Raw genomic sequence first — 13,378 nt, 5'->3', positions numbered from 1 at the left:
AAGTGTGAAAGAGCCTGTTGAAACTGTTAGGATAGGGTTAGGGTTGGTTATGTGTGTCTATGGGGACGAGCAGGACGAAGCTTTTGAAGCTCTGACACACTGGAAGGAATTGTGTCTAAAAAAGGTTTTGTGTTTTGAAGCGTTTGACCTCTGTCTCTTTAGCTCCATCTTGTGTTAAATTGCTGTGATGACCTGTTAACCATCTGAGAGCAGAGTCTCAGTAAAACACTCCTCTGTACCGCCTCACAACATTTATCATGTGTTTATATGTCATTAAACTAAGAATGGAAACGTGGGAACGTGTGTTGTATTTTTTTATTTCATTGGATTAATCTGAGCCTTCAGATATGAAGGCCTGCTCTCTAACACTCAGGTCGCTCAATAAAAGCTGTGGGAGATATCAGTCTGGCCTTGCACCAAGTTAGATCAGAGACATGCTTGTGACTTCTGGAGCAAAACGAGCCTCAGGTGGTCGGGGCTCTTTCATCTGATCCCTGAGGAAGCTGCTCATTCCTTTAAAAGGTAAACAGAGGAAGAGGAGGCCAGGATCGCTGCACTGAGGGAGGGAGAGGAGCAGAAGAGTCGGACGATGAAGGAGAAGATTGAGGGTCTGAGCAGAGAGATAGCAGCTCTTTCAGACACAGTCAGAGCCATAGAGAAGGAGCTGAGAGCTGAAGACGTCTCGTTCCTGCAGAACTACAAGGCTACAGTGGAAAGAGTCCAGCGCCCCCTGCTGGAGGATCCACAGCTGGTCTCAGGAGCTCTGATAGACGAGGCCAAACACCTGGGCAACCTGAGCGTCACAGTCTGGGACAAGATGAAGGAGATGGTCTCCTACACTCCGGTGATTCTGGACCCCAACACTGCCAAACCAGAACTCATCCTGTCTGAAGATCTGACCAGTGTGAGATGTGGAGAGAGACAGAAGCTTCCTGAAAACCCAGAGAGGTTTGTGTACCGCTCTGTCCTGGGATCTGAGGGATTTAACTCAGGAACTCACAGCTGGGATGTTGAGGTTGGAGACAATACAGACTGGGCAGTGGGTGTGGCAGCAGAGTCTGTCCAGAGGAAGGGAGACATACGGTCTGCATTATGGGGAATATTGTTCTGTGACGGTAAATACATAACACGCTCCCCACCAGATCCACTCACTGTTCTTCCAGTGAGGAAGAAGTTCCAGAGGATCAGACTGCATCTGGACTGGAACAGAGGAAAGCTGTCATTCTCTGATCCTGATACTAACACACACATACACACCTTCACACACACTTTCACTGACAGACTGTTTCCATTCATTGCCACTGACGAAGAACTCCCACTGAAGATTTTACCAGTGAAGGTCTCTGTAACAGTGAAACAGCACAGTTAGAGATCATGATGATGATGATGATGATAGAGAGGGATTGTCAAGATGATGATGATGCTCATAATGATGAAGATGATGATGTCATGTACACAATCCATTATTCTCATTTCTAGGACAGTCAGTGAATATGATCAACTATCTGATCTGTGATGTCATCAAGTATTGAGACTCCTGCACAAAGTTTTTCCAGAACATTCAGTTTTCTAGAGGGTCTGCAGGAGTCTGGCAGTGTGTATTGTAAAGTTGTACATAGTCAGTTTGCCTTAGGAACAGGGATCTGCGTCTGGCAGTCCAGTTGGTATTGGAGAGAGCATTGGAAATTTGTGCATACTTAGTTTGCCTTAGACAGATCAATAGTCTATTTGGATTTCTTTTATTGGATTTTGTTAAGATTGTTTTCTCTCTGGGGTCACATTGACCCTAAACATGATGTACCTAACTATTCTGGATAATTTCTTTATAGATAATAATCTATATTTCTTGATAATTTCTTTGTCTATGAATGTTTTTAGTCAAACAAAAGGAATGTACTGTATATTTGTCAATGTGTAGCCTATATAACATATGAAACATGAAATATTTCCATATTTGGTGTAATAATAATGCTTTGTGTTTGTTTACTTGTATCCTCACCTCTTTGAAATGTTCCAGTTTGTAGCAAATTGGAAGGTCAAGCCTTCAATCATTTTCTGTCTACTGGGTTTTAATATGATCAGAAGAAATGGGAAAATATCTGAGGGGAAAAAAATGGGAAATTCCTAAACCAATATTATTATTTTTACATGTACAGCATTGGGGTTGAACAGTATCAACAGAACCAAAGTGTGAAAGAGCCTGTTGAAACTGTTAGGATAGGGTTAGGGTTGGTTATGTGTGTCTATGGGGACGAGCAGGACGAAGCTTTTGAAGCTCTGACACACTGGAAGGAATTGTGTCTAAAAAAGGTTTTGTGTTTTGAAGCGTTTGACCTCTGTCTCTTTAGCTCCATCTTGTGTTAAATTGCTGTGATGACCTGTTAACCATCTGAGAGTCTCAGTAAAACACTCCTCTGTACCGCCTCACAACATTTATCATGTGTTTATATGTCATTAAACTAAGAATGGAAATGTGGGAATGTGTGTTGTATTTTTTTATTTCATTCGATTAATCTGAGCCTTCAGATATGAAGGCCTGCTCTCTAACAGTCAGGTCGCTCAATCAGAAGCTTTATAAATAAACTTGCCTAGTAGATTCATAGAAGCAAAGTTTCCTCCTAATGTAAAATTTGCTACGTATGTTTGCATTACTTAATGATTTGTTGATCAATGTATTGATCGTCATTTATTAATGTAGTAATATTTATTAATTTAGTGACATGTCAATCTAAAACTAATGTTGTCATAGGCTGTATGCAAATGAGCCTTCTTGCTGACAGACATTTCCAAAACTTGTAGAAAGAGAACAAAGTAGGTGGCGCACTTTTAGTAAGATTGTAAGAGCCATTTATCCATTTGTTTGCTTTGGTGTTTGTTTTTGGTGCAATGCACTTTTTGTACAGCCAGGTGGCAGTTACCTGTAATGGGACTGCATTTATACAGGAAGGGTAATGCAGCCATGTGTACATGCCGGGTGAGGCATACAGTTTTCTGACCGTGGCCATGGCGTCTGCAGGTAGTGTAGCAGTAGCTCAAGTTTGGTTAGGCTACCTAACTGTGAGTAATGATGTTTCACCTGGATGCAAGAAACTCTGTAAATATTCCTGAGCAATAAATGGAGCAGCAAAAAGTTAAATGTCTGGACATTGTAATTGGTTTGTGCGTTACACAGCCGATGCCTACAGTACGCGTCAGTTAATTTTGCCGACATGCAGCAATATAGTGACTTATTGGAAAGCCACTATCAAGACAAAAGCGCCCATTTCTGTCATTCCAAACACATAAAATAAATTGTTCATGTAAACAGGTATCAAGAAAATCCTACAACACTCTGACATTAAAGCTGTAGCATCCTGGTTCCATTTGAAAGACATGAGAATAATTCACTCTATATGAAAATGCTGGATTATTACCTTCTTTGGACAGTGGAGGACTCATATGACACCAGACTGTAAAGCTTCTTTACAGCTTCAATTTGAATGTTTGTATCTTATGGAACCAAACATGCGTTTAGATGGATGTCAGACAACACTGAGTACAGTATTTCACTATTTCAGCTGTTAAAAATAAGAAAAAATAAATAAACAGCAACCAAGAAACAAACCCTATCTAGCAGCAGCATAACTTCTAGTTGTGCACAATATGAGCTGAGTTTTTTTTTTTCTTGGGCAAGTGTCCAAAAAATAAATAAATAATCTCCTGATGGTGTCTTTAGTCCTGATGTCCTTTAATCCATAAAAGGAGAAATCTTACCTGAAGAGAAGAACTGATGACTGGAATAATCTTGTTGTCAGTACAGAGGTCCAGTCAGCACACAGCAGGAGCTGAACTGTTGATCGAAAAGATAAATAAATAATCTAAATCGCAATATGAACATATGCAATTTTGATTTTCAGAGTCTGCAGTTTCTTCAGAGTTTGGTCCAAACTGGATTTGTTTTAGAATCAAACTTTTCATCACACTGACATCTAGCTTTTTTTTTTTTTTTTTAATTAAATCACTTTCTTTAAACAATTTTAAAGTTCTTAATAATGTATGACAAGAAAAACATGATGATATGACTCACAGTTTAAATCGCAATTCCCATATTCTGTCAAATACTGACAGTCTGTGAGCCCTAACACACAGGATCACTGTGTTCAGAAATAAGATTTTTAAACAATATTTCTACAGTTCTGATATTTCTGCACACAGTCACTTTCTTAAACAAAGCTCATACACAAACAGAGTATTCACAGTCCAGCAGTAATTCAAACTAATTAATTCGTGCAGTGATCAGTCTTCATCTTAGAGTGTGTTCACCTTGTAATTACTGAACACATTGATTCATATAAAATACAACTTTCACCTCATAAACTATAACATGTAACATTTCTTATATGAGACATGTGAAATAATTCAACAAGGAAATCCAGTCTGCCATTAGTTTGATCAACTAGCGAACTCTGTGCAGCTAGCTAAACGCTAGCTAATGTTAGCTAGCTAAACGCTAGCTAACGTTAGCTAACAGCTGGGTGTTGAACTGCAGACCTTTGACAGAAAACTTTGTTTAAAGACCCAAACTTGAATGAGCTTACTTACCTGTTGTTAACCTGTTGTCAGAAATAGGAATTTGAGAAACAATATGCCGGCAGATATTCCCGGCAATTTTGATATTTTCACACAATCTCTGTCTTCTACTTTCTTTCTTCAGCAGTTCTCACAGTACAGCCACCTGTCCACACCATCTCAAACAACAACATTGACATTTGTTGTAATTGTGTTTTGACAATGACAAACCATACAAAACTAACTGATGCAGGGCAATCCATTCCGACAGGACACTTGGTCCACATCCAACACATAGCTCAGCATCCAATGCCACTCAGTGTTAACTATGTGGTTGTATGTTGTACACAAGGGGTTGGGGAGCAATGAATGACCTCAAGTGCAGGAATCCAGTGTGTCTTGGTCTTGGTATTAAATACAAATGGTGGTAATACTGATCACACATTATTTCTACAGCAGTGCATTATAAGGTGCGGAAGACAATAGCACAATCAATGCAAAGCTTGGAAATGGGCAAAACAATGGAAATATGAGCAAAAATGGCTAACAGCAACAAATTTGTTGAGTCTGATACTGGTAATAAGCACAAGGTCAATAGCGATGTAGAGACTGACAACAGGCATTAAGCGTAATTCAGCATAATGTTGCTGAATGTTGGTGTTACTGTAACAGTGCCAGGTGCCCCAATCAGGAGTTGTTCTGTCATTGTCCGAATACCAGACTGTACACCAACCTTGAGTACTATACATTTAGTAAACGGAGAGGCAACATATATATTTATAACTTTATTTTTCATGAATGTTATTAGGAATGAAGCCACCACCTTTGCAATTCTACAACCACTCACTTGGTTAGTGGCAAACTGGTTAAGTGTAAATTCCAGTGTGTGTGTGTGGTATGAAAAAAGTTAGACCGCTTTGCATAAGTCAAACCCAACCCTCTACCACACACAAAAACCTCCCAGGCAAAACTCTGCTGTTTGATTAACAGTTTAACTGGCCCTGTGCTCACTGCTCTGCTCCATCAGATCAAGTGAAGAGGCATCACTCTGCTCACAATATAAATGTTCAAATATTTGCTCTACACAATTAAAATCATTCCATTGTAGTTTTGTCTACGAAGGCCTTCATCAGAATGTAGGCCACTGTCTTCTTTGCAATCTGATGCTGACCGAAACGTCAGCGGAATGATTTTAATATTGCAGAACAAGTAAATATATTTAATTTAGAGCAAGAGTGACACCTCTTTACTAGATCTATGCACCTTTGTATTTGGCTGCAGTTTGACTCACCCTGTGTGAGTGGAGCTGCCTTCTGCTCCTCACCGACTAAATCAAGTCCTATCAAGTCTATTTATTATGCCGCACTTTTATCACACAGAGAAACAATCTTCATTAAACTTCATTCCACAATGCACTGGCGCAAAGCCAAAGCCAATTTTTTTTTTTTAAGGCCACAATTATTAATTAGTATAGAGTAATAGTGCTGGAGGATTTGAAAAAAATGTTTAGTTTAATGTTTAGCTAAATGCTTTCAAAAGAGGCGCCAACAGTGCTAGCTTGAAAAGGCTTGCTAACTCCAGTTTGTCAAACACTGAAAACCAGCCATGAACACCACACCACAACTAATTTAACATCACATTTTATGATGCACATTTTAACTAGCAAACAGCATGTTGATATCTCATGAGGACATGAACAAGGTGCTTTACGGGCCGCCGTTTATACATGTTGAGCTAGCTCAATTGTTAGCTAACTAAACAGGTCATCACCGAGATCAGCTAGGTAACGTTAGCTGGTCTTACATTACATTAGCCCGGGGCTATTAGCGTTAAATACCAAACTAGCAAATATGTTATCTAACAGAACACTAACTCAAATTAGAACAGACGCCTGATGGCAGGTCTGAACACCATTTCACCGGCTAACATTCTGCTAGAAAAGCAAACATGCATGCTGAAAGTAGGACTCCAACATTACATTGCAAATACTACTAACTGAAAAGGTCTGCAATACATTCAGATAAAAATATAAAGGCATAGTGTAACACGCACCTGCTCTACGCCGTCAGACCCAACAGAGATTCTCCCACGGGGAAACCACAGCCACCTTCTTCCAAGAGCATGTTGCCTCTTACCTCACAGCAATATGCGCATGTGATCGGATATAACGCTTTAACGGTCCAAGCATAAACGCACAGACAGACAGACAGACAGACAGATAGATAGATTAATGTAAGCCAGTAGTCATTTAGAAACGTTCTGACAACCTACCAGTAACGTTTCAAATGAAGTAAGGATGAGGACTGTGATATAACGTAATTGTTACGTTATTAAATTACATCGTATTTACATAATTCTATAACGTTACTGCAACGTTGCAGAACAGTCTCCATGAGGACTGGTTATTTTGCGACCATAGAGCAATGTTGTATCAGCGTCACCTGTTGGTAATGTTGCGACTTACCAAATTATGACCCAACGTTGGCGTTATGTAATGTGTCTGTAGGGAAGGCTGTAAGCCGCTGATAGACAGGCCTTCAGTGTCTGCTCATCTGTCCCTGCAGACGACAAGATATAAATCCCATTTAAAGGCTTGTTTTGTGAGTGAACAAAATTATACTCATACATTTCTATACAACATATAGGCTACACACATTCAAATAAAGAAATAAGACTATGGCTAAATAAATTGGGTATTTCTTACATTGGAAGACCTTTTGTGGTTTTTCGACCATTTTCCATAGCCTGGATATTTGGCATTAGACTGCACAGCTTTTATAGGCTCCCATCACTTAAAGACTACAATAATAAAATGCATTTTGATTACCTCTATAGTCCGGACATTTGGATTCAGCTATACTCTTGGTGCTCCGGTAAATGTCAGAATGCCATTGGACGCCTTGTATAGGTCAGCGTATTTGGAGGTTAAAGTTCAATATAGTTGAACTTTGTGTGTTTGGTGTGAAGCCCGGTAAAGCACTGTTGACCACCGAAAAACTGCACAGCCCTCGCCTTGTGTGAGTTTGTGTCAGAATGCAAACAGAAAATGCAGGAAGACATATTAATGACTACAAAAACATATTTTAATACAATTGAAAAATATAACAACCATAAAGCGAACAGACCAAAAAGGATTTTTAGCAAACATGGTTTCATTTAGGGCTGCAACTAACGATTATTTTCATTGTCGATTAATCTGTCGATTATTTTCTCGATTAATGGATTAGTTGTTTGGTCTATAAAATGTCAGAAAATGGTGAAAAATGTGGATCAGTGTTTCCCAAAGCCCAAGATGACGTCCTCAAATGTCTTGTTTTGTCCACAACCCAAAGATATTCAGTTTACTGTCATAGAGGAGGAAAGAAACCAGAAAATATTCACATTTAAGAAGCTGGAATCAGAGAATTTTGACTTATTTTTCTTAAAAAATTACTCAAACCGATTATCAAAATAGTTGGCGATTAATTTAATAGTTGACAACTAATCGATTAATCGATTAATCGTTGCAGCTCTAGTTTCATTTGTACAATCATCCTACATGTCACTTCTGTTAGACTGGATTCTCTATTATTATTATTATTATATGTTTTGTGTGTATTTGTATTGTATGTCTATTTCTTTCAATATAAAAAAAAAGTAAAAAAATAAACTTTGACCATGGCTCAGCCAATCAGAAGTGCGAACTGGAACTCCTCACTGCTTCTAGTTTACAGATTTGAAAACATGTTTTTAGAAAAGATGCTATATAAATAAAGATTCTTCTTCTTCCTCTTCCTCTTCCTCTTCTTCTTATTATTATCATCACTACAGTAAGTCACATCATCTGTAGTTGGTCGACATAAACGAATTGGGCGGGGTTTGTGGTTGAAGGGGCCAGGGTTAGAGTTGTGAAAAGGCAAACTGCTCAATATTACAAAGATGCAATACAATCTGAACCAAAAAGTTAATGTTATACGATACCATATAAAATATAATAAGATATATAAAAAAAATCACAAAATATACTTTTGTTGGTGCTATTTTGCTGCAATTTCATCAGCTATGTTTTACGGGCAGAAAGGGGTATGTTCAATGATAATAATAATAATAATAATAATAATACATTAGTCTTGTATGGCGCTTTTCTAAGTACTCAAAGACGCTTCACAAACAGGGTAAAATCATTTAATAAGTGCATTTAAAAATAAGAAAATGGTAAAAACAAGAATAAAAGTAGGTGGTTAAAACTAGAGGAATCATGAGGTGGACAGACGGGAGAGAGAGGGAAGGAGGTTAGCAGGTGAAAGCGAGCTTGAAGAGGTGGGTTTTGAGGGCCTGTTTGAAGGATGGTAGGGTGTTAGCCTGACGGATGTGGTTGGGGAGGGCGTTCCAGAGGGAGGGTGCGGCAACTGAAAAGGCCCTGTCGCCCCAGGTCCGGAGCTTGGTCCTGGTGGTCTTTAGGGTGGTTGTGGCCGCAGACCTGAGGCATCGGGTGGGGGTGTGTCGGGGGACGAGGTCGGAGAGGTAGGGAGGGGCCAGGTTGTTTATGGCTTTGTAGGTGATGAGTAGTATTTTAAATTCAATCCTGTATTTAACCGGGAGCCAGTGGAGGTTGTGAAGGACAGGGGTGATGTGATCTCGGCGGTGGGTGGAGGTAAGCAGGCGGGCAGCAGAGTTCTGGACGTATTGTAGTTTATTGAGGATTTTGTTGGATGAGCCGTAGAGGATGCTATTGCAGTAGTCGAGTCTGGAAGTTATGAGGGCATGGATAAGTGTTTCGGCAGCGGCAAAGGACAGGGAGGGCCGGAGTCGGGCAATGTTCCTGAGGTGGAAGAAGGCAGTTTTTGTGACCTGGTTGACGTGAGGTAGGAAGGAGAGGGTGGGGTCAAGGATGATTCAGAGGTTGCGGACCTGGGTGGAGGGGGTGACAATGGAGCCGTCGATGTTGAGTGAGAAGGTGTGGGCGGAGCAGGTGAGGGAGTGTGGGCCAATGATGAGGACTTCAGATTTGTTGCAGTTGAGTTTGAGAAAGTTCTGTTGCATCCATGATTTAATGTCAGCAAGGCAGGAGGTGAGGGTGGAGTGGGTGGTTGAGGTGATGGTCTTGGAGGAGAGGTAGAGTTGAGTGTCATCGGCATAGCAGTGGAAACGGAGGCCGTGATGGCGGAGGATCTGTCCAAGGGGAAGGATGTACAGGATGAAGAGCAGGGGACCAAGCACTGAGCCCTGGGGGACACCGTGGGTGACTGGGGCAGTGGAGGATTTGCAGTTGTTTATGGAGATGTATTGGTGTCTGTCAGAGAGATATGAGGTAAGCCAGGAGAGGGTGGTGCCGGTTATGCCGAGGGAGTGTTGGAGGCGTGCGAGGAGGATGGAATGGTTGATGGTATCAAAGGCGGCGCTGAGGTCGAGGAGGATGAGGATGGTGAGGAAGCCAGAGTCAGCAGAGAGAAGGATGTCGTTGGTGATTTTCAGTAGGGCAGTTTCGGTGCTGTGTTTGGAACGGAAGCAGGATTGGAAAGGTTCGTAGAGGTTGTTGGAGTCAAGGTGGGATTTGAGCTGAGCAGCAACAGCTCGCTCGAGGATTTTGGACAGAAATGGAAGGTTGGAGATGGGCCGGTAGTTGTCGGGGTTGTCAGGGTCAAGACCAGGTTTTTTCAGAATGGGGGTGACAGCAGCAAGCTTGAGGGGGAGGGGGACGAGGCCAGTGGACAAGGAGGAGTTAATTATACTGGTGATGAGTGGGGAGAGTGAAGGGAGGCAGGCCTTGACTAGAAAGGAGGGGATAGGGTCGAGGGCACAGGTTGAGGACTTCATGCTGGTGACTATGGAGGATAGGTCGGTTTCACTGATTTCACTGAAAGATGTAAATGAGTGGCTTGGAAGTAGTGGGGGGTTGGGTTGAGGGCCAGAGAAGGTGGTGAAGGAGGAGGCAGCCAGCTGGTGGTGTATTGTGTCGATTTTGGTTTGGAAAAATGATAGAAATGAGTTGCATTTGCTGGTGGTGAAGGAGTTAGAGATGGTGTCCATTGGTTTGAGGAGTTTGTTGATGGTGGAGAAAAGCGTTTTAGGGTTGTTGTAGCCGGATTGGATGATGGAGGAGTAGTGGGAGGAGCGTGCACTGTTGAGGGCGTCTTTATATTGTTGTTGGTGGAGTTTGTAGGCATCCAAGTGGACAGTGAGACCGGTTCTTTTTGCAAGTCGTTCAAGTTGACGGCCCTTGGCTTTGAGTTGGTGAAGATGGTCGGTGTACCAGGGGGCGGAGTGTGTGAAGGAGACGGGTTTGGTTATTATGGGGGCAATTTCATCAAGACAGGAGGAGAGTGCGTCATTGTAGGAATTGACCAGGTCAACGGGGGAGATGTTCGGAGTGAGGGCAGAGTTGGAGATGGTGTTGGCCAGGATGGAGGAGAGAGAGGAGGGGTTGATGGACTTGAGGTTCCGGAATGTTATAGTGCGTTTCTGTTTGACAAGGGGGGTGGGGATGTCTATGTCCAGGGTGATAGCCAGATGGTCGGAGATGGAGAGGTCGGTGCTGGTTAGGTTACTGATGGTGATGCCAGAGGTGCAGACCAATTACTCAAGTTACTGTAACTGAGTAGCTTTTTTGTGTACTTTGTGTATGTTTCACTGGAGTATTGTCCTTCACTCCATTTTAAATCCCATCCATCACAGAACAGATTGTGTGTCTCTCCATCAGCAGCAGAAAAAGTGACAAACTGTGGTCCATTCACAGTGAGAAGAGGAATCTGACTTTTCTAATTACTGACTTTTCTGACGTTTCTAATGTTTCCATTGCCTGGGTCCAGACCTTTGACTCCGCCCACTCCACCCAGTTGACTGATTCTGGTCTGGCATCGTGACATGAAACAGCGGTTTCTCGGTTGAAAAATGATCGGTCCAATGAGCGCCGGGGGGGGGGGGACTAACGATTAGCCAATCAGCACCACGGGCGGAACTAACACCGTCGTCAAGCTGTTGTCAAGCTGTGCGCCGGAACCAAGGAGGAGTAATAACAACAATGGCGACCGCTATAGACAAGATAGACGCTGCTTTCGAAGCTGTTCGAAATTGATTAAAAGTACCAATTACTTTGAAATCCGAACAGCACTCTGCTTAGAAGGCATTTATTCAAAGGGGAGATGGTTTTTGCGTTCTCCTCACTGGATTTGCCCCAACTTGCCCCTCTGGTACTTGAGGAAATGGGTCGGGAGAAGCAAATATCGATTGTTATTTCTCCATTGCCATAGCGCTAATGGAGGACCGAATCAAGGAAGCTGTGAAGCATCAGTGTCGACTTAAAATGACGTTAGATTCAGGGGGATACGTTGGTCTCTAGGGAAAATTGAATCCCCCTCCCCCACGGAAATCTGTCAGAGCGGAGGCAATGTCAGACTGAAGATGGAAACGGAGTGGAACGAGTTGACAGTTCTGTCTGATATCAGACAAATGTTTCCAGTGAAAAGAATCCAGTTTGAACTCTCTCCTTTTATTTATACTTCTATTTTATTTTAGAATCACATGGAAAAGATCACAGCCGACAACGTTCTCTGTTCTGAAGAGGAACTCAGGAACTTTTACTCTGAGGACATTTTAAATCAGACACTTTTTACTTGTACTGATGTAGATTTTTACACCAGTACTTTTACTTATAGGACACACACACACACACACACACATACAGCCACCCATCCACACCCCTCAGTCGACACCCTAGGGCGACCTGAGACCGCTGGAACAGGCAGCAGCATTTTAAACTCGGGGTGTAACTCTGCAGTTCACAGGTGGGAGAGTGTCACACCAGCTGTGTCTTAGCATCTTAACACACACACACACACACACACACACACACACACACACTGGGCAGATGCGACCCTCTCCATTTCACAGCTCTGTGATGTAGGCCAGTCATCTGGCCTTGGGGGATATTGCGAAACACACACGCACACACACACACACACACACACACACACACACACACACAGGAATCAACGCATGCACAAACAAACCAAACACACTCGCAAGCCCTAACAGTCGCACAAATTCACACAGGAATACATGCACAAACACAACACACACTCCCTCTCCCTCTCTCTCTCTCTCTCTCACACACACACACACACACACACACACACACTCCAGTGAGCTGATTCACTGAGCAAGCTGCCTGAGGGCGTTCAATTCCCACATGTTCTCGCTCGGCGGCGACAGGATCAGTGAGAGAGGAGACTTCTCCAAAAACCAACATGGAGGAGCAGAGAGGTGTGAAGTGCAGCGGTTCAAGCCTCCATCATGGAAACCACACGGAGAGACGCAATAGATCTATTCCGGGAAAGAAAATCCAGTCCTTTTTAGGAATGTACCCGACGCTCTTACCCAAAGAAGAAAGCTTTGATCCCTCGATATTATAAAAGCAATCTCTTGTAAGAAGTGCAAGGGTCTGCACCGGAATCATTAATTCATCATTCAATATGTCTAAAATTGAATATATAGAGGATCCGCTCTGTAAGTGTGTCATAAGCGCTAAGGTTCCCTACTGTCCTTTAAAAAAGCACCTTTCATTTGTTTTCATTTAGTGCTATCAAGTCATTTTTTAAGAGTTTTTACAAAAGGTGGATATCTAATTTCTCATTTTTAGAGCGAAACTCCTCACCAGGTTTTGACTGAAGCTGGGGGACACATTACAATTTTTTCCAGATCATAAGTGACAATGGAAAGATTAGCAACAGAAATTTGCAGATTTTCAGTCTCTTGTGACACACACACAGAACAGCCGCTCTCTTTGAGGAGCACAAATCAAAAGACTTTAGACTAAAAAAAAAAAGAGAATCGCAAGAATGTATTTTTTCCG

General features: G+C 42.1%; 1 protein-coding gene across 1 annotated transcript; it reads left to right on the top strand.

Moving 5' to 3' along the window:
* Positions 1-587: 587 nt before the first annotated feature.
* Positions 588-2,425, top strand: LOC139666814 (nuclear factor 7, ovary-like). The gene has a single exon (XM_071546138.1). It carries the CDS (start codon positions 590-592, stop codon positions 1,367-1,369), a length of 780 nt encoding a protein of 259 aa, XP_071402239.1. The 5' UTR covers positions 588-589; the 3' UTR covers positions 1,370-2,425.
* The last annotated feature ends 10,953 nt before the right edge of the window (positions 2,426-13,378 follow it).

The sequence above is a fragment of the Centroberyx affinis genome, unplaced genomic scaffold, assembly GCF_046629955.1.
Source record: "Centroberyx affinis isolate AG114_WGS23_722 - 3 ecotype Tasmania unplaced genomic scaffold, CSIRO-AGI_Caff_v1 ptg005143l_1, whole genome shotgun sequence".
Classification (NCBI taxonomy): domain Eukaryota; kingdom Metazoa; phylum Chordata; class Actinopteri; order Beryciformes; family Berycidae; genus Centroberyx; species Centroberyx affinis.
The sequence above is the reverse complement of the archived record's forward strand: the minus strand, read 5'-3'. Positions and strand labels throughout refer to the sequence as shown.